This window comes from Kogia breviceps, chromosome 8 (assembly GCF_026419965.1).
Source record: "Kogia breviceps isolate mKogBre1 chromosome 8, mKogBre1 haplotype 1, whole genome shotgun sequence".
Taxonomy (NCBI): Eukaryota; Metazoa; Chordata; class Mammalia; order Artiodactyla; family Physeteridae; genus Kogia; species Kogia breviceps.
Genome location: NC_081317.1, coordinates 68,555,609 through 68,574,612, shown reverse-complemented (window position 1 = coordinate 68,574,612; position 19,004 = coordinate 68,555,609). Strand labels below are relative to the sequence as shown.

At 41.0% G+C, this 19,004-nt stretch overlaps 1 protein-coding gene across 1 annotated transcript in view; it reads right to left on the bottom strand.

Moving 5' to 3' along the window:
• The window catches only part of GLIS3 (GLIS family zinc finger 3), a 539,325-nt gene that overhangs the window by 50,165 nt on the left and 470,156 nt on the right, over positions 1-19,004 (bottom strand). The window contains exon 8 of the mRNA XM_067041595.1: positions 4,370-4,538. Within this exon, the coding sequence (XP_066897696.1) occupies positions 4,370-4,538 (169 nt within the window). The remainder of the gene's footprint in view (positions 1-4,369; positions 4,539-19,004) is intronic.

The window sequence follows — 19,004 nt, the reverse complement described above, 5'->3', positions numbered from 1 at the left end:
GATTCCTGTACTAGAATGCATTCTCCACGGGGAGAGCACATCCTTTCCTTGTTTTCAGTCTTCTCTGGCTCAGAGGTGGGGCTCATAGGAAGCCCTTTACATGTCGCTCCACTCTGGTAAATCTACAAGTCCCCTAAACTCTGTCACTTATGCTACAGAGCACACCATATTTGTGGCCTTCTTTAGAAGGGGAGAGGCAGCCAACATGCTCTTGAACAAGTTGAGCGACACAAATCCAGCTGACTTATCCTTGGGATTGCAAGATGTCTCCATCTCAAAAAGGGACTTCCATCAATGTTTGTTTTCTCTGGTCTAAAAGACATACTTTGAAACCCAATAAATTAACATTTCCGAAGACGCTGAGTTCCCACTGTCATAAAGTATCACTGGTTCGTTCAATATGACATAGTAAAACACCACTTCCCATAATAATTTTAAATCAACATTAGGTGATGTGGTGTGGTTTGGCTTAAATCACTGAAATGATGTGTCATTCAGATAATATTTCAAAATAAAAATGGAACCTCGTCAAATTGAGAGAACTTGCATTTACTTTATTTTACGGTGGTAAGGATCAAAGAAACAGATGTTATCTGGATAGATGTGGTGGACCTTTCCTGACTTATGACAGTTACTCAGCCCATTTTATTAACAAGTTAAAGCTAAATAAATGATGAATCAATGCCCACAAAGCAGGAAAAAAATGCCAGTTTCCCACTAAAAATCGCAAAGTGGATAAACTTATTTCCGTTAGGAAAACTGCTGGGGTTTTTACTGGGGAATTTCCCAGGCAAACAGAGGCAAAGATATATAAACCCAAAGCGGAAGGTAAGCACATTTCCTCTTAGTGTTTTTATGTTGGACATTAGTGCAAACACAGTGAATAATTCAGGGCTGTTTCTCCAGTCATCCTCATCTCCAAACCTGACTGGAAGAGATAAACCTCCACTCCCTTGCTCCTGCCACTTGGGTTGGCATAGGAATGGGGCTCACATCCTGTGGGGAGAGCAGAGCAAAAAGGCAAAGCCAGAAAACTGAAAATATCCACTTCATTCACCCAGCCATGCAAAGTACACCACCTTCCTCTGCCTCTCCATTTTCCCTTCCATGATTATATAATCAGCCACTGCAATCATTTGACAACATCCTCTGGCTTACAAACCTGAATCTCTCAGCCATGCGAAGGTTGCCTGTCCTCATGTCATGTAACAAGCTAAGTGCTTTACCTGCTTTGGTTCATCTAATCCGAATTCCCCATGAGTGCAAACTAAGGCTCAAAAGAGCTAAGGAACACCCCATCATCTTTGTGTTATTCCTGCCCAAAACGAACAAGTTTATTAAGGAGGAAAAAATCAGAAAAGTCCAAATTGTGAACCATTCTGCAAAATAAATCTCAGTTCTTCAGAAACTGTCAATGTCATGAAAAAAGCAATAATAATAATAATGAAGCAGATGATGACTTTTTTAAAAGCTGGGAAACTTCATTAGAGTAAAAAAGACTAAAAAGAAACGAGGGGCTTCCCTGGTGGCGCAGTCGTTGAGAGGCTACCTGCTGATGCAGGGGACACGGGTTCGTGTCCCGGTCCGGGAAGATCCCACATGCGGCGGAGCGGCTGGGCCCGTGAGCCATGGCCGCTGAGCCTGTGCGTCTGTGCTCCGCAACGGGAGAGGCCACAACAGTGAGAGGCCTGCGTACCAAAAAAAAAAAAAAAAAAAAACCAAAAACATAAAAAGAAATGAGAACTGTGATCCTTAGATCCTGAATCATAAAAAGAAAAGAAAAAAAACTCTAGCTATATAGAACTTTATTCCCACAATTTGGGAAATCTGAATATTGATTGCATATTAGACAATATACATTATGAATGTTAAATTTCCTGAGTGTAATAATTACATTGTGATTATGTAGGCAAAATGTCCCTCTTAGATCTTTCCTAAAGGAATTAGGGTTAAAGCTCATTGATATTCTCTCAGATTGGTTCAGAAACAACAGGCAAGCAAGCAAACAGACAAATAAAGGATCTCTCAAGTCAGAAAAAGAAAGAAACAGAAAGAGAGAGAGAAGGTGGCAAAATGTTAACAATGGGTGAACATGGGTGCAGGGTATATGGGTGTTCACGGTGCCATTCTTGAAATTTTTTAATAGGTAACCAACATTCAAAAGATGAAATTGAAAAAAATTATAAAATAAAACAAAATGAAATGTTAAAAACAAAACCAGAAACAACCCAAGCAGCAGGAGCATCCAAGGAACACATTCAAACAATTAGCAACTGTGAGAGCTGGGATTTAATCAGGTGTTTGGGTTGTTGTTGTTTTTGACTCTAATAATGGTTAAAATCTTTTCCTACATTGATTCTTTGAAAGGCTGTGTACAAAAAAGAAGACACACAGATTACTTTTTTCTTATATTCTTGTAAAGAGTCTTTGTAACTACCAATAAGATGAGACAAAGAGGAGGAGGTCCCTATGGATGGTTTCTTAGCTTCACTACCTTGTAGGGTATGATATTTGGTCAGGCAGAATGAAATGGGATGATGAAAAGCCCATGGATAATATCATTTAAAACTCAACTGGGAACTAAATAAAATCCTAAAATGAATAAGCTCATCTGAACTTATAGAAATACATCCAACAACTGGCAAGTCTGTGAACTTAATAGATGATTATCATTTGCACTGCTTTGCTGACAGATCCTGTGAGAGAAGGCTAATAATCTGTTTACACATAACCATGTACATAGATGTGTTAGGATTAAGTCTAACATATTCTGATCCATGTTTCAATTGCCTACCAGACACATCCACCTGGATGTTTTACAGGCACCTGAAAGTCAAAACCCTAAAGTCCATTTATTATCACTCCTTCTTTCCCACCCTCGCCTCTACTCAACACCCTCTTTTCCTTTGTTAATGTCACCACTTTCCATCCTGATGTCTCGGGGTGTAACTCAGGAATGAATTTTGGTCCCTCCTCTGTACCCCACACATATATTTATAATTAGTGATTCTGCCTCCTAACTAATAGCCCTTGAATAAATTCTCCATCCTTACTGCTTTGCCTTAGCTCAGGTCCTCATATTGTTCATAAGGACTTCTACAATAACCTCCTTCTTATTTTCCCTACCTTTCATCCCTGCTTCAAGTCTCAATTACTTTACCATCCTGTCACCTGAGTTCCTTCTCTAAAATGACAATCTGATGTGTTTCACTCCTAATAAAGGGTCTATAATGGTTCTTCACTTCCAGTAGGATCAGGGGTAAAATCTTCAGCGTGGTCGTTCCCCATAAGCCAACCCATTCTCACCTGACTTCATCCGCCATGTCTACCTGATGATGCCACCTGAGTTACTGGCACCTTGCTCCCGCCATGTGTCCTTCCCTGTCTCATGTCTTACATATGTTCCTCTGGTGACCTTGGATGCTCTTCCCCATTTATCCACCTGGAAGAGCCTTAATCTTCCTGTAATGCCTAGATCACTCTTATCTTTCTTTTCTCCCCCTCCCCAAGGCAGAGATAGAGCTCTGGTGGCACCTTTGTTACATCATTTATCCAACCAGCATTATTATATGTTGTTTGCATGTCTGTCTTCACCACCAAATCCTATAATGGCAGGACCAGGTTTTAATCATCTTTTCATCTTCAGCAAAATGTATGACACAAAGCAAGTATTCGTTGCCTATTCAACCCATTATTTTGTCTACCAAATGCCTACTATTCCAGGATTGCATAGGGGTGCCCACAAGAACTTTTTCCCGTGGATGTCTAGGTCAATTCAAGCCAGATGATGAGTGGAGAGGAGAATGAAAGAAGTAGCATGCTGTCCACACCACTGGAGGGCTGGGCAGTCCAAAGACAGGGACCAAAGTGTCAAGATTGAAAAATTTTCTCCCAGAAACTCTTTATGAGGGTGGTATCAACATAAAGTATTCAGTGAACAGCCCCTTTCTGGTAGTACGTATAAAATCCTGTGCCCTTTTATGCTATATTCTTAAGATAACAACACTGATCTATGTGCTGAAGGTACCATCTTACATCTGGAAAGCATGTCAACCTGTAGGGACATTACCTTAAAATTGAGTCCCTGAAACAAACTGAGGAATGACAGGAACATTCTGATGCATTTCCCCGGCATCAGACACTTCAGTGGGCTATTGACAGTATCTTTATTTTTTTTTCCCATGGAAAATAAAACAGATAATGAGATATTCGGATCACGCGTTTTGTGCGTGTACTTTAAAAATGTCACCTTTGGGTAATTCAACCCACCAATCGATTATTAACAAACTTCAGCAACTGTCAAAGCTCTTCTTGGTGGAGGGAGGTTTGGCGGTGCCACCTATTAGAAGAGAGAGACGGATGGCCTTACCTCTCAGCTCCTGCGTCCGCAGCTGTGGGTGCAAGTAACTGGGAGGAGGGGTTGCGGGAGCTCCCCTGTACATTATGTCCCGGAGAAGGGTGACTGACAGGATGTGGGGTTGGCATGGCCCCAGCAGCTGTCCCGCTTCGGCCTGAATGATTGCTGGAGAAAACTGAAGCTGAAATCAAGGGAGAACAAGCATCAGACCGCGCCCCAAATGAAGCGCGCACTCTTTAAATACTGAAGGCTGACAGCAAGCACATTTTAGGGGCTTGTTTGTTTTTCTCTTTGGTGGTTTTAAGGGAACAGTTCTCCCCTTATTGGATATACACAGCTTTTGTGTTCATGGTGGAACAGGTTCCCTGGCTAATGTGCCTTTACTGCTGTCTGAGGAGTCCATGTTCAGCTCGCTCCAGGCTGACATTCACGGTTCGTCTCATAAGAGCTGCTTTGCCCGGCAAGTTCCCTATCTGGACACTGTATAATTAGCCAATCTTGTAATGTCTGCACCTGGGCGAAGGTCTCTGTATTAGCACTTTTCAGTCACAGGGGAGGACAGTCAGGTAACAGAATATGCGGTCTGCTGACCCAGAAGGATACAACACAGGCCTTCTTCCTCTTCTCGGTGCTGCAGTGAGGCGCTGTGGGTCATGCCCAGTCTCCGTGTCACTGCTAAATCAATGTAATGAGAACAGAGCTCCCCCTGATCCTAGTACCAACGAAGCATCCTACATTCTTTTAACTTCAGAGTCTAACCGACCCTGGGCATTTTCCAATGGTGTGATGGATAAATGTACTTAGTCTTCAGCAAACATGACTCTTCTCCCAACACCACAAAATATGGAAAAGGGGCCTCAAAAACAGCTCCGGGATCTTCTCCCGCTGTTGTCTATTATGACACAGAGAGTGAGTTACAGCCTCGTTGTTGGGGGCAGCCTGGCCTTTGAGAACTGTACGTGACCTCAAACTTAAATATGTGCCCATTTAGATCGGCTAATTGGTACCATGTCACAGAAGAAACTGGGGCTTGTCACTTTCGGAGTCTATCACTATCAGAGAAGCTCTCTCAGTGCCTGGATCTACTCAGCAGACGTCTCATTATGCTGCAATCATACCAGCATCATTATGCTGACTCTCTTTAACTTCCTTCTCTATACAAAGCTATGCCAAGCTTCATACCCATCTTTGCTCTTTTTGAACTTACTCTACTGATATCAAAGAATAAATGGATTTTTAAAAAATTTTAAAAACCAGGTTCAGGATTAAGAAAAAGAAGCTACATAATCAAAGAGATTTGAAGGTTTAAAAGTTCAGGGAGCTGTATTTTTAGACCAGCACCACTTTTCTCCAACCTCTCCAGGATAGAGTTAATACCCCCAAATGACCCAGCCCCTGAAAGCTTAATCCAATGGAACAAGAGTTCAAGTACTTAAAGGAACTCGTGAAGAAGCAGAATTATCATCTTCGCGCTCAGAAAGCTACTGATAGGAGTGTGATCTCATTTGAAGGTTTTATTTTTGGTAAGTCAGCAATTTGTCAGGTTAACTCTTGTCCTTAGACGCCTGCATCCTCCACAGTCTTCCAAGTCCTGAAGAGGTGGTGAGACTAGAAAATGCTTACCAGCTCAAAAGGGCAATGCAGAGCTTCTGCTGTGTGTCAGCCTCCAGAAAAGTTGCACGTTTGCAAACTCGCTAGAGTCACCTTATGGATCACTACCTCATTTATGCTCAGCTTGCTCAAGCAACCACATTCTGCTTGTATTCCAAATAATAATTTTACCCACGGGAGAAGGCTGTTGGCATTGACTGTGGCAATAGTTTCAATACGGTGTTTGTCAGCATGAAGCTTGGTGTTTTATATACTATTCCAAAAACTAATGGAATAATAAGAAGGTCACAGAGACACTGTGGAAACACAGCTAACTTTTTTCTGCCTTAATGTAGAAACGTGAGCTCTCCTATTTATTCTGTTGTAGTTGTTGAATGCACCCATCACTTACTATCCGCTGGAGGTATTTTTGTATATATGTGTGTGTGTTTTTCACAGAGAAGTGCTGTCTTGCTGTTTACAACCCATGAGCAACAGAGAAACTTGGTGTACATACTCCACGCTCTGCTCTATGCTTCAGTAGAAAATGTGCTGCTTCCCAAAGGCCTACATTAGCTATATTAGCCATGTTTTTGCATTAGTTGCAAAGAAATAGGCTGGGAAATTTGGTATTGTGTGCAGCCTGCCACACACTGAAAGTTAGGCCTGGTTAAGGTCCTCTCCTTCAGCCCTCTTAATAGCCAGGACCAACCATTCATCATCATGCATCCATCCATCTATCCTCCAACCATTAATTTTTAAATTCAATATTTATTTGGTGCCTACTACATGCTAGCCACTCTACAATGTGTGCGCCCCTGTCCTTGCGGAGGTTGCAGATGAATGAGGGGAACAGACCTCTATAAATCATTATACCAAAATACTGAGACTTACCAATATAGAACATCAAACGGTGTTCAACACTTTAACACACTATCTTATTTGTGCCCCCCAAATCCCAAAATGTGCCCTAAACTCTGGCCAAATCAGACAACTGACCACACCTCAAATATGTCATGGCAATTTATGCTACTATGCTTTTGCCTGTAATGTCCTCTACCTTTCTGTACTCATTTTAATATTTTTGCTGTGTGTGCAGAGTTACTTGCGTTCTTCTCATTCCTCTCTCAGCAGCCAATTATTCCACAAATATTTACGGAGTACCTACCATGTGGCAGACACTGAGCCAGGTTCTGGGATAGACTAGTGAACCAGACACCCTTGGTGCCTACTGTCTCCAACACGTCATTCATGTTTGTTGAGTAAACAAAGATGAACACAATCTAAATGCCACTGGAGCCCGTCTTGGGCTCCGTGAGTAGGACAAGGACAGAAAGGAACATTTATCTACCAACTACTGTTCCCCACTGGTAAAGGGTGTTACTTCTCTCACACTTCCAAGTAGGCACATGCACCACAGTGGCTAAAGGTTCTCAGAGATGCCCAAGACCAGGGCATCAGAGAAGCCTGGGGACAGAAAGCCAATGCAGTTGAGGGGAGGTGCTGCCAAGTTATGCCTGGCTGCCATAGCAATGGCTGCTGGTAGGAACACGTGGTGAAGGGGATGTGAGGTGGGACATAAGAGGTGTGTGGTTTGGGGCCGAAGGCTCAGAAACATGCCCTCCAGCTGTGCTGAGGTCACGTGTTGACTGACCAACAGTCATACAAACAACTACAGCCCTTCCTTCCACTGCTACAGCCAGTGAATGACACTGGAACAGGCAGAGACCCTTTGACTGGAGACCCCACAAGAGGAAGAAAGAGAGGCTTTAGGGTGCAATTTAAAGTATATTAAAAAAGTGTATGAAACAGTTTCTTACATAGGGTTTAAGAAATTACCTGTCAGCAAAATGAAGCCTGGGACTTGCCTCTATATTCTAACAAATGGGATGAGAAATGTAAGACAAATTCTCTTCTGGTTAGATAACCTAGAAGAGGCTTATAATTCAGTGTCTACACAGAGCACTCTGCATGCAGAGTCCAGGGCAATGTTTGTGGATGTTGCCTGGGACCAGTATAATGACCAGAGATTCAGAGGAAGTAACAATAGAGCATGGCTTTCCAATATTCATCCAACTCCCATCTCACATATCCTTCATATAAAATGGACAAAACTCTGGAGTCAGGTATCAGTGGCTTCAGTAGGATTGCCTTTGACCTCTACCAAAGATCCACATTTCTTAGAAATTGCCACTATGACACAGGAAATGCCTCTTACTTATACTGACTTCTAGGAATTTCCAGCTATCAAAGTCATACATCCAGGATTCTATCTTACTATAGTCTAAGAATACTCATTCATTCAAACACAATTTTCCAGCCCTTATCTGTACCAGGCAGGCGCTAGTCTCTTAATGTTTGAAGTCAAATACCTGAGACCTTCACACAGACCTGCCCACCACAACAAATACTTACAGACAGATGCTCAGGCTTTGCCAAGTGATTTTTTTAACCTCAGGAAGAACATCTCCATGTCAGAATGCAAGTGTAAGGTCATTCACAAAAGGAAAAGTTTCCTTCCATACACACTCAAAATGATTTTCCAAACTCCACTAATGGGGCATACAATGAGGCCTATCAAGGAAAGCATAAAGAAGAGAACTGAACCCTCCAGCATCTAGGGCAATATTAACAAAACTGTGTGATCAAATCAACCAGCACACACAGCCTACCTACGGGGGCGGCCTTTGTTGTCTAGTGTCACCTCAGGGGTCAGTGTTGATTTCAAGGCTGGAAGAGGGCTTTTAGGTGAGCCTCTCGACTGCACTGACGACTGGTAGCTGGTACAACTGATTAGGCGCGGCGGAACAACATATCGAAAATTCTTATTGCTTTTGTGATTAAGAGATGGTGGACTTCCCCAAGGAAATAAAAGCGTGGTCTTGAGATGAATTTGTGAGCCCTACTTCCAGCAGAGGACCAGGAGCTGGCCTCCCTGCTGCTTTAGTCTTTCTTTCTCTCTGGGGCATAGCTCACTACAGTCCCTCATCCCATTCTCCTTAGAGAGGTAGGTGGAGGTGACTCAGCTGGGCTTTCTAATTTTGACAAAGCAGTATTTGTTCATCTGTGTGGTCCCCAGATGCCACCTCACCAGCTACTGGGACCAGGGCATTCTAGGCTCGAGCCTTTAACTGGCTCAGGTTAGTTTGGGTTAATAGGCAGCGCTCTCTCTATCCAAATGAAAACAATTAATCTATATGTCTAATGGGTATGGACAGGGCACCCTTGGGGACACTTCAAATGTCATGTATTCATTGTGTGACTAGAGAAAGGCGAGGAGTTTTTCAGGCAAGGAAACTTCCTGAAATGAAGTCTACTTGTCTCAGGCCCATCCCCAGAGACAGGGAAGGCTACCATAGGCCTTGTTTCATGACTATGTTTTCATTGTTTTAGAGGGCAGCAAAGAAGACCTCCCTTGTCAGGCTGAGGCATATTAAAAACAGTCAACTGGAGGGCATATTTCTGTTCAAAACTGTATGGGCAGCTGCAATCCTGCTTCTCAAGCTTTAATTTGCAAACCATTCACCAGGGTAAACTATTGATTCTGATTCACTAGGTCTTGGAGGCAGCAAGTGCTGAGATTCTGAACTTCTATCAAATTCCCAAAGTCCCAGGCAATGCTGAGGTTGCTGGTCTGGGGACTGCACTGTGAGCAGTAGGTGTTGGACCATATCTCTGCTGTATTTCATCTTCTTGCCTACCCCATGCGCCAGATTCAATAGATAACATTTATTTAGTACTTTGCAAACCTTTCTCCAGTTTACTATTGAGGAACTTGAGGCCTAATCAGTTTCTTGATTAGGTTACCTGGCGTATGTAGGTCATGTGACTGGTAAGTAGTGGACCTGGAATTCAAACTTGGGAAACCTGATTTCAGATCACATGCCTCTAACCATCACACTATATTGCCTCTCAAATGCAAGATGGATGCAAAAACAAAGGCATAAGAGTGTTGATACTGTATCAGAACCCCTGCATACTCCACTTGTAAAGGCTCCTTGGAGTCACTAGGCACTCCTCCCCCACCACACACAATACACATGGGTAGTTTTAACCACCAAAATGCTGGTTAGGATCCAAAAGGTAGATTCCCATTTTTGCTTCTATCCACCCTAAAAGCACGAAAGTGACCTCAACGTGGCTGAAATTTTCCAGTTCTGAAAATTAACTCAGGCAAGAAATTAACTGAATTATTTGGTTTGGAAAACAAACAGCTGGTAGGAGATGGGCTTTTTATGAAATAAAGATTTCAGATGCTTGTCAGGAGCATGTCGATCCACTGGTGGGAAAGAAGGAAGGCAGGGAGGGATTCCTCATGAGCAATCAGATATAAGCACCTGTTACCACAAGCGAGCATGATGTTGATGTCGTGGGCTGAAAGGCCACTGCCTCTGTCAATAATGCATGAAGAAGAGATGTGCTGGGCAGATCTGTTGCCACCTAGCAGTTACAGTAAATATGCTTTCAGAGTCATTTATGATTACTTGAAAAGCCATGGTGTTGCACTTCATAGAGGGCCTGCTCTCATAGGACAGGGGGAACCAGTCTTATCCATAAATTGTGAATTCACTTATAATCAGTGCCACAGTTGGGACACAGAGGAATGACATTTAATGCTTGGTGGCTGGTACACGGGAAGAGGTATGGGCTCACTACTCATCTCTTGGGCATTATTTGCAGGGTCTGGGTACAGAGGGATAAACTAATCAATGAAATCAGGCTAAACTGGCTTTCACAGAGATATTAAAAAAGAATTAGAGTCCCCATTCAAATGGTGAGCTCAATCTTGTCTCTGTCTTTCCTCCTCAAGGCTCCCTCCAGGAGAAATTGGAACCTAGGAAGGATTCAGGAAATGACTGAACTGCAATGAAAATTTTAGCTACTTTGGACTACCAGAAATTCGGCACTGAGGAGCGATAATGTCAGGGTGGTTATTAAAGGAACAAAGAGTACGCACTGGGAGTCAGATGGACCTGGGTTTGAATCTGAGCTTTACCAATTACTAGCAATGTGTCTTGGGCAAGTCACTTAACCTAAGCTCAGTTTCTTCATCTTAAATAAGGATAATACCTCACAGGATGGCGAGGAGGATTATACAATATATAGGAAACACTTAGCATAGTGTTAAGTGTGTCTGGACCATGGTTAAGTGCTCAACAAACCACTGTTGCTATTCCTTGCCTATTCCTATAATTAACAGGATGGAGAAGACAAAGGCATGTTGCTCCAAAATGGTAAATCTCCAATAAAGAATGGCTTCTTACCTAAAGATTCATATAACTATAAACTGTGAACTAGAGTCATTTTAAAATGCAGAAGAGCATATACATCATACTCTCTAATAATAAGCATTTTTTGTTCAACTTTTCTAATGCAAGTTGGTATAAAGTGTTCAGGGCCTGTGAAAGAATCCTCATAGTGTTAATATGTTGTACTTTATTTTACATGAGTAATACACACCTTTGAGTTACAACCCATAATGCGTTTCAGTTTAAAAGATAAGTCATTTTCATGCATGACTGCACTTCATTAAGGAGCGAAAATGGGCTGTTACTAAAATGTCAACACAATTGTCCCCCTTGAAGCTTAGTTTATCTTGAAGTATTTTTACATTTTCAGCACTTCTTTGTGTTTGCTTCTCCAACAGCATAAAGATCCAGCCGTGGTTAATTTTCAGAATTCAAAAAAGACTTCCCCTCAGTCATTCTGAAGAAAATGACCAACACGGGGGGTGACTGGAGTTTTGGTCCTCAATAATGAAAACTTGTGTCCCAATACCTTCTGCAGTTCTTTGTATTTCACCATGAAACCATTCAGTTGCACTGTTGTTCAGTGGAAAATGCTCTCATGACCTAAATCCACAAACCAGAGAGTTTTCTAGCAAGGAAAAGGTCCCGGTACGGTCACTTGGAAGGCTGCACTTGAGGCTAATTGGAGAATGGGAGAGAGATGGCAGCTAATCCTTGCCTGCTTGCTATGAGCAGAGGGGCTAGTTCCTCTTTTTCTTTCCTCCTAATGTCTGGGCACTTCCCCCCTCTTCTCTTTCTCCATCAGGAAGGGTATCATTCCGTATTCCATCTGTATTAGGAAAAAGAAGCTTCTTAAGGGTTTGCCCTGTCAGCTCTCTAATCTTTCCCTTCTCCTTGAGGCATGAATAATTTTAACATTGCCAATCCCTAAAAATCTATTCTTTCTGCCTGTCTTTTTTTTCTCCCACTTTGCAGTGTAGAGTATCATTATCCAGCAGCCCTGATAAGAGGATAATGAAACAATCCCTTCTCAACCGGATCGGGTGGCTGTCAGAGTAAAGTGACACCACCTGTACATCCTTGACATGCTACCCCAAGCAAATTGATGGCAAACAATGGTAACTGTCACCTGTGCACTAAGACAAAGAAAACATACTCATGTCACCTGATGGGAGAGCTACCTGGCAACCGATAAACAAATGTGTTAGGGAGATGTCCTATTAAGGTAAGAGAGGGTACATCTCTGAAGAACGTGCCTATTAACTCTGAGCTTAAGAGTGCTGCTGTTCACTGGGGAACAGAAATAAATAAGGTAAAATGAAAATTTATTGATGTCTGGACAGTTACATGAATATTCAGGTTCTCTTACAAATAGATATTCCCACATGAGCTCCAAACATCTATGTAGGCTGCTCAATTACATTTCCACATCATGCAGCTGGATTTATAGCCAGGAAAGAAGTTATTAGTTTTTGGAAGAGGATACATGCTTACATGCCTTTCTGGAATACATGGCAATACAACTAGAAGATAACGGCTGACGTCATGTATGTAAATGCCAAAGGTTACCATCAAACATTCTGAAACACCAGGTGTAATTAACTTCATGTTAGGAAAAGCTTCTAAAACATCTGCATTTCAGAACAAAGACAGTTAGTTACAAGTAGAACGGCATCACCTGCAAGCTCTCTCAAATTCTCTGCACCAGCATTTCACGCAGCCCTCTTGGGTCTTTCCAGACAATGCATGACATATCTAACCTCAAATCTCATACCTTAGCTTTCTTTCCTTCACTTCCCAACCTACACACTTATTCGCTCGCAGAGAGTTAGTTATACCGAAAGTCATTAAACTAATTTGAACCAGCAAACAACTCAGACAACTCTGAAAAAAATCCAGTTTTGCCTGGATTTCAAGATGGTGGACTCCCCAAGGAAATAAAACACAATGTGCTATGTTATCCCATTCTGAGCAGAGTAGGAGAGCAGAAAGAAAGGAGAAAGATGGAGCAGGAATGGACAACCATTCCTGGAAGTTCTTACAGGAATGTTCCTCATCTCTTTTTTTGGAAATAAAGTCTGACTCAGTCAAAAAAACAGAAATTTTAGTAAAAAAACATACTGAGTTCTCCAACTCCTCATTATTCATCCCTTAGCTAACTCCTACTTGTATCATGTTAACCACAAAAGATGTTTCCTCCCTTTCAGATACTGCTGAGACAACCCCAGCCACTCTAATTTCATGTGACTTCTGAAAACTTTTCACAGAGAAGGCTTTCTGGAAACAGATTTTTAGCACAGATAGCCAATCCAATTTTTAATGCAATATTCTTTCAGCCAATTCAAGAGCTGATTTACCAACTCTGAACTCTTCCAGGATACCTCTCCCTTTCCTAGCTCTGTACGATGGAGTTACAATAGCTCTTTTGGGGAACTGTGATATAGTGGGGAACTGAAGCCTGCAATTACCACTAACCCTGGGAAAACCTCCATAGATGAAGAATTTGGTTTGCTTGTGACTCCAGAGAATCCCTTCCCTCTTTTTTCACACTTTGCCCATGAAGTGGACACTCTTTCCATTTTTGCCTTCAGATACTCAGTATTTCTTCCTAGTTTACTTTCAAGATAGACTCTGATAAGTCATTTACATGTTATCCTGAATTTATGCCCACATACAACCTTTCTCAAGGAATTTATAGGCTTTTCTCTACCTGTGGAATGGACAGTTCAGTCTTCAGTTCTATGAACTTCAAAGCATCTTTGTTGCTGGTAGAAAGTTATTTTTGAGGAAGTAAGCATCTTTCCTGTTGGAAAGTGACCACATGGGTTCCTAAAGTTCAATATTTCAACTTTTTGCTTTTCTCCTGGACATTAACATATATCTACAACAGACCTGGATTTTAGAAAACATAATCCTGGATAGTCAAGGGTTTGAGACTCTTCTCTTTTTAGGAACAACAGACCTGGGTTGAATTAAACTATGACTGCTTCCTCTCATTGCTCTGTCACCCTTGGGCTCATCAGAACCAGAACCACATCTTGCCTGTCTTCTGGCAGCCTCTTCCTAAGGGGGAGCCACAACACTAAGGGCTTACACCTTCCCACCATGGCCCAGGCTGCATCTGAAGGTGTTTGCTTGCAACGTGAGGACTTTACTGCTGATAATTCCATTTGAAAGCCACTACATTCGGGGTTCCACAGAATGCCCAAGGGAGGGCTAGGAATGCTAGGCAATGGGCAGTACAAGTAGTCTGGATCCCTTCAACTAAAACAGCTCTGCTGTGACCTGTTTTAAGCACTGGGCCTTATAAAAATCTCTGCAAACCCATGGACTAGAAAACTACTAAAATACTTGCTAAATCTAAAATATTACAGGGATCAACATAACCTTATGTACTAGAAGATTTATAAAACAAAATATGATTAAATACATGGAAGCCAGGGACTTCCCTGGTGATCCAGTGGGTAACACTCTGCGCTCCCAGTGCAGGGGGCCTGGGTTGGATTCCTGGTTGGGGAACTAGATCCCGCATGCATGCCACAACTAAAGATCCCACATGCTGCAACTAAGACCTGGCACAGCCAAAATAATAAATAAATAAATAAATAAATAAATATTTTAAAAAAATACATGGAAGCCATAAGCTTCCTTGATCTCTCTCAGTAATTGATGAATGTCCCAGATGTAAATATAAAGCAGTGGTTGGCAAACCTTTTCCATAAAGGGCCAGATAGTAAATATTTTAGGCTTTGCAGGCAAGAGGCAATGTCCTCAATTCTTTGAGCAACTGTTCTCACTTAAAGGCTAAAAATCTTTTCTACATTTTACATTTAAAAATCTTAAAACCCTCCTTAACTCTCAGGCCATGCAAAAACAGGAGGCAGGCAAGCCAGATTTGACCCATGGTGTTATATATATATTAGCTGTTGCATGTTAACTACTAAGAACCCTCATGAAAAGACTGGAGAACTGTTTTGAAATATGGAAAAGCAATTTGAAGTAAGCAAGTAGTCAAGAATAGTTTTCTAGACACCTTGTAGTGTATTTTGAGAAAAATGACATGTCCTGGAAGAGTCTATTTACAAAATGACATCAGGAGGGACCAAGCTTATACCTCAGCAAGGTCAACACAATGATTGTGTAAAACTGTGTTGGTCAAAGTCATCAATCCTATTTCTTTTTTCCTCCACCTACCTCACCCTCACAGATTCAACGTTGATTAAGTTCATTTATCAACCAGGCACCTTTCCGCTCTGTAATGACCAGCCTGAGTATACTTCTAATCTTTATGGCAATCGAAAAAAATGTCTAATGTACAGATCTGAAGTTGGGTCTTAGAATATGGGAGTTCTGAGTCCTCATCTTGACTTGAATTCTTCTCAGAAGGAATACTTTATCTCAGGACAGCTATTTCTAAACTCCAAGTAGTAGCACCCAGTACTAAAAGGAATGGATAGAAGAGGTTCTAGTCCCTGTCACAGACATGGACTTGGTTTGTAAGTAATTCTCTAAGCTTTTAAGCAAAGAGGAAGGAAAAAAAAGAAAGGAGAGCATCTAACAGAGGCAGGGAGTGTACTGAACTCTCATATGTGAACTCACCTAATTCTCACAATTAGTGAGAATGGAATCAGTAACCTTACCACCATTATACAAAGAGGAAAGGTAACCTCCCCAAACTAAGCATTCAGTGAGTGGAGAGGCAGGATTGGGGCTCAGATTTAGCCCCACATTCTTTCTGTCATAGCACACTGGCCTATTAACAACAAAAACAAACAAAAAACAGTGTTATTTTTGAATACACAAACACTGGTACCCATCAAAACAGAATTTGGACTTTGTGATTCTGGGTGCATTGCCATCCAAGTGAATCAATCAGTGGGCTTCTGATTCCAGTTTGTTTTTCTCTAGAGACCTACAGTAGAATTTAAAAAATGCTATGTGAACTACTGGGCAAATTACTGAAATATAAAATATAAAGGACTGTATTTTAGTTTTCTTTTATTCTACTAAATGATGCTTATTAAATTTACAATTTGTTTAGGCTTCCATATTTTCCCCATTCCTTAAACAATGGGAGTGGTGGGTAATTTTTGGCACCTGTTTCCTATCTGCTTTGCAGGGTTATAATATATATTTTTCTAGTATTTGGATAAAAGTAATAATATTAACTATAGGTGCTAAACACTTATTGTGTACTAGGCACTGTTCTGAGCACTCTGTATGTCATTTAATGTATGTCAGATCAGTAACTTATCTCAGTAAGAGGGAAATAAATTTGACTTAGAGGAAGAAGTAACATTTCCACTTATAAATGTTCTATTTGAGCATAGATTGGCTACACAGTGATCAGGGGGCTTGTACAAAATGTGGCCAGTAATGTGACTTAAGAAAAGAGACGCTAAATATTGCCTATCCTTACTTTTGTGTAGATATGACCCCCAACTGTCTTAGTACTTCAGAACTACGGAAACTAGATCATTATTTTACCAAATGCAAAATCTTCTGGGGCAGCTGATGCAATTCATTTTCATGAAGCGTGTCCATTTCTCAGAAAACTTGATAAGCATCCCTGTGAACCTGTCTGAGGATCAAACCCTTATGCACGCTGATGAGAGTTTATCCCCTTTTCTTTTCAATAATGAATACAGTTGACCCTTGAACAATGCAGGTGTTAATTCATGTATAACTTGTAGTTGGCCCTCAGTATCCGCAGTCGTCTCCGCAGTTCCTCCACAACCAAGAATTCAACCAACCACAGACTGTGTAGTATGGCAGTACTTACTATTTTAAAATGTCCATGTATAAATGGAGCAACACAGTTTGAACCCGCCTTGTTCAAGGTCAACTGGGTAGTTTACTTTCTGCAGTCTCTCCTATAATGTGGGAATAGACCTTTTATTAAATCCCCAGAGAAAGGTTCCATGAAGATTATAAATCCCCGGCTTTTTAGGATGTGGCTAGGTGTTAACAGATCTTTAGGGTAGGACTCAGCTCTGAAATCAGAGATGATGAGAGTTAGAGCAGAAGCCAGATGTGAGCAGCTAAGTTCACTAAGAGAGAACAGGATTGGAGTCCAAGAAGCTAAACTCAGGTAGCAACTAGAAACAATGTCATGAAAGTGAGGCTAGAGCAGCCTCGAAACTTAGGTAGGAAAATTAAGACCTCAAGGAGGCAGCTATAACTTCTGATGGATCAATGCCTACTGTTAGAGAAGCGTTAATGGTTCAAGACATGGCCAGGGTACCTGAAAGGAGCAGATACTTCTCCTACAATATTGAGGAAGACACTATAAAAGTCAGTCTTTGGAGTCAGTGCTGTTGGTGGTCTGGAATGGGTCAATTCCATGAAATCCTCTTTATACAATGCCTGCAATATGCTCCCTTATTACTGTTAACAGCAAAACATGACAAGTAATATTGAAGCTAATGCAGTAATGTCCTTCACTTTAGAGTTTTATGTTATTTCTAACATTCATTTTCAGTGCTCATACAAATGTAAAAAATGAACTTTCACTGTGGCTACAAACACCTTGAAAATGTCCAGTTTCTTTTTTGTTTATTCTTCACATGAAAGAGACATAACTATCTCTTTCCCTCTTTCCTTGGAGCAGAAAGTCAAAACTTTGGACCCAGAAGTTTGGCCCGTAACTTCCTAACCACAAAAGCTACTAGCTCCTCATTCTACAAATTCTATCCTGAATTCTATCTTGCCATCTATCTGCCTCCTAAGACCTGCTTGGGGTACACTTTAAAGTAGATCCAACCTTTCCTTCCCACACCCCATTTGAGCACCAACAAAATAACATAAAATGAGAGAAAGGAGAAATAACTGTATAAAGACAATGAAGACTTTGCCCAGTGAGAACACAAATATAATCATCCAGCTTCACTACCTTCCTCTCCTCCTCCATAATATGTGGAATTCTTTTTGCTCACCCACAAAAATATTTTTACAGCAAAAACTTGTACATATTATAAAACTGAATAATTCAGCTTAATCTTGTGTGAAAAACTAACATGAATACAAGGGAATAAGTGGATATGGAAAACTGAAGCACCAAATTAGGTGGCCTGTAAACATATAAAGTCCCTAATATTAGCTGCATACATACAAATGTGCCCTGTGCTTGCTGGGAATCAGAATTTAATTTTTTTTAGTTGGGTGGTTATAAGATCTTATTCTTAACCAAGATATGAGCAGTGCCATTATAACTCTGGTGTGGGAGGACACGCTTAATATCAATCTATAGGGTCACTATAATAAGAAACAGAAATATACACTGCAGGGCATTTTGCTCCCCACTATTTGATTCTGTTTTATTATCTTTGTAATTATTTAATTGTAAGTACTGGAGCAGCATTATTCCATTTATCATTATAAATATATAGCATATCAGCAATATCATAAAATTCCCTTTTGTGGACAGAGTTCCATCAAGCTGTTTTCACGTGATAAATTTGCTTCATTTTTAAATACTTTTTTTGTTTCAGCTTCACTGAGGTATAACTGACATATAAAATTGTAAGATATTTGAAGTGTACATCATGGTGATTTGCTATATGTATTCATTGTGAAAGGATTCCCCCCATCTAGTTAATTACGGGCAATTCTTATTTTAACTCCACCAGTCAAAATTCGGATCATGTTTTGCTAAAAGTCACATTCCCACACTTTATGATCCTGGAGCAATGGTTTACCAAGTGTGGTCCCTGGATCAGCAACACCTAGTGTCACCTGAGAACTTGTTAGAAATACCTGGCAAAAAATTCAAATTCTGTGACTCACTCAGACATACTGAATCAGAAATT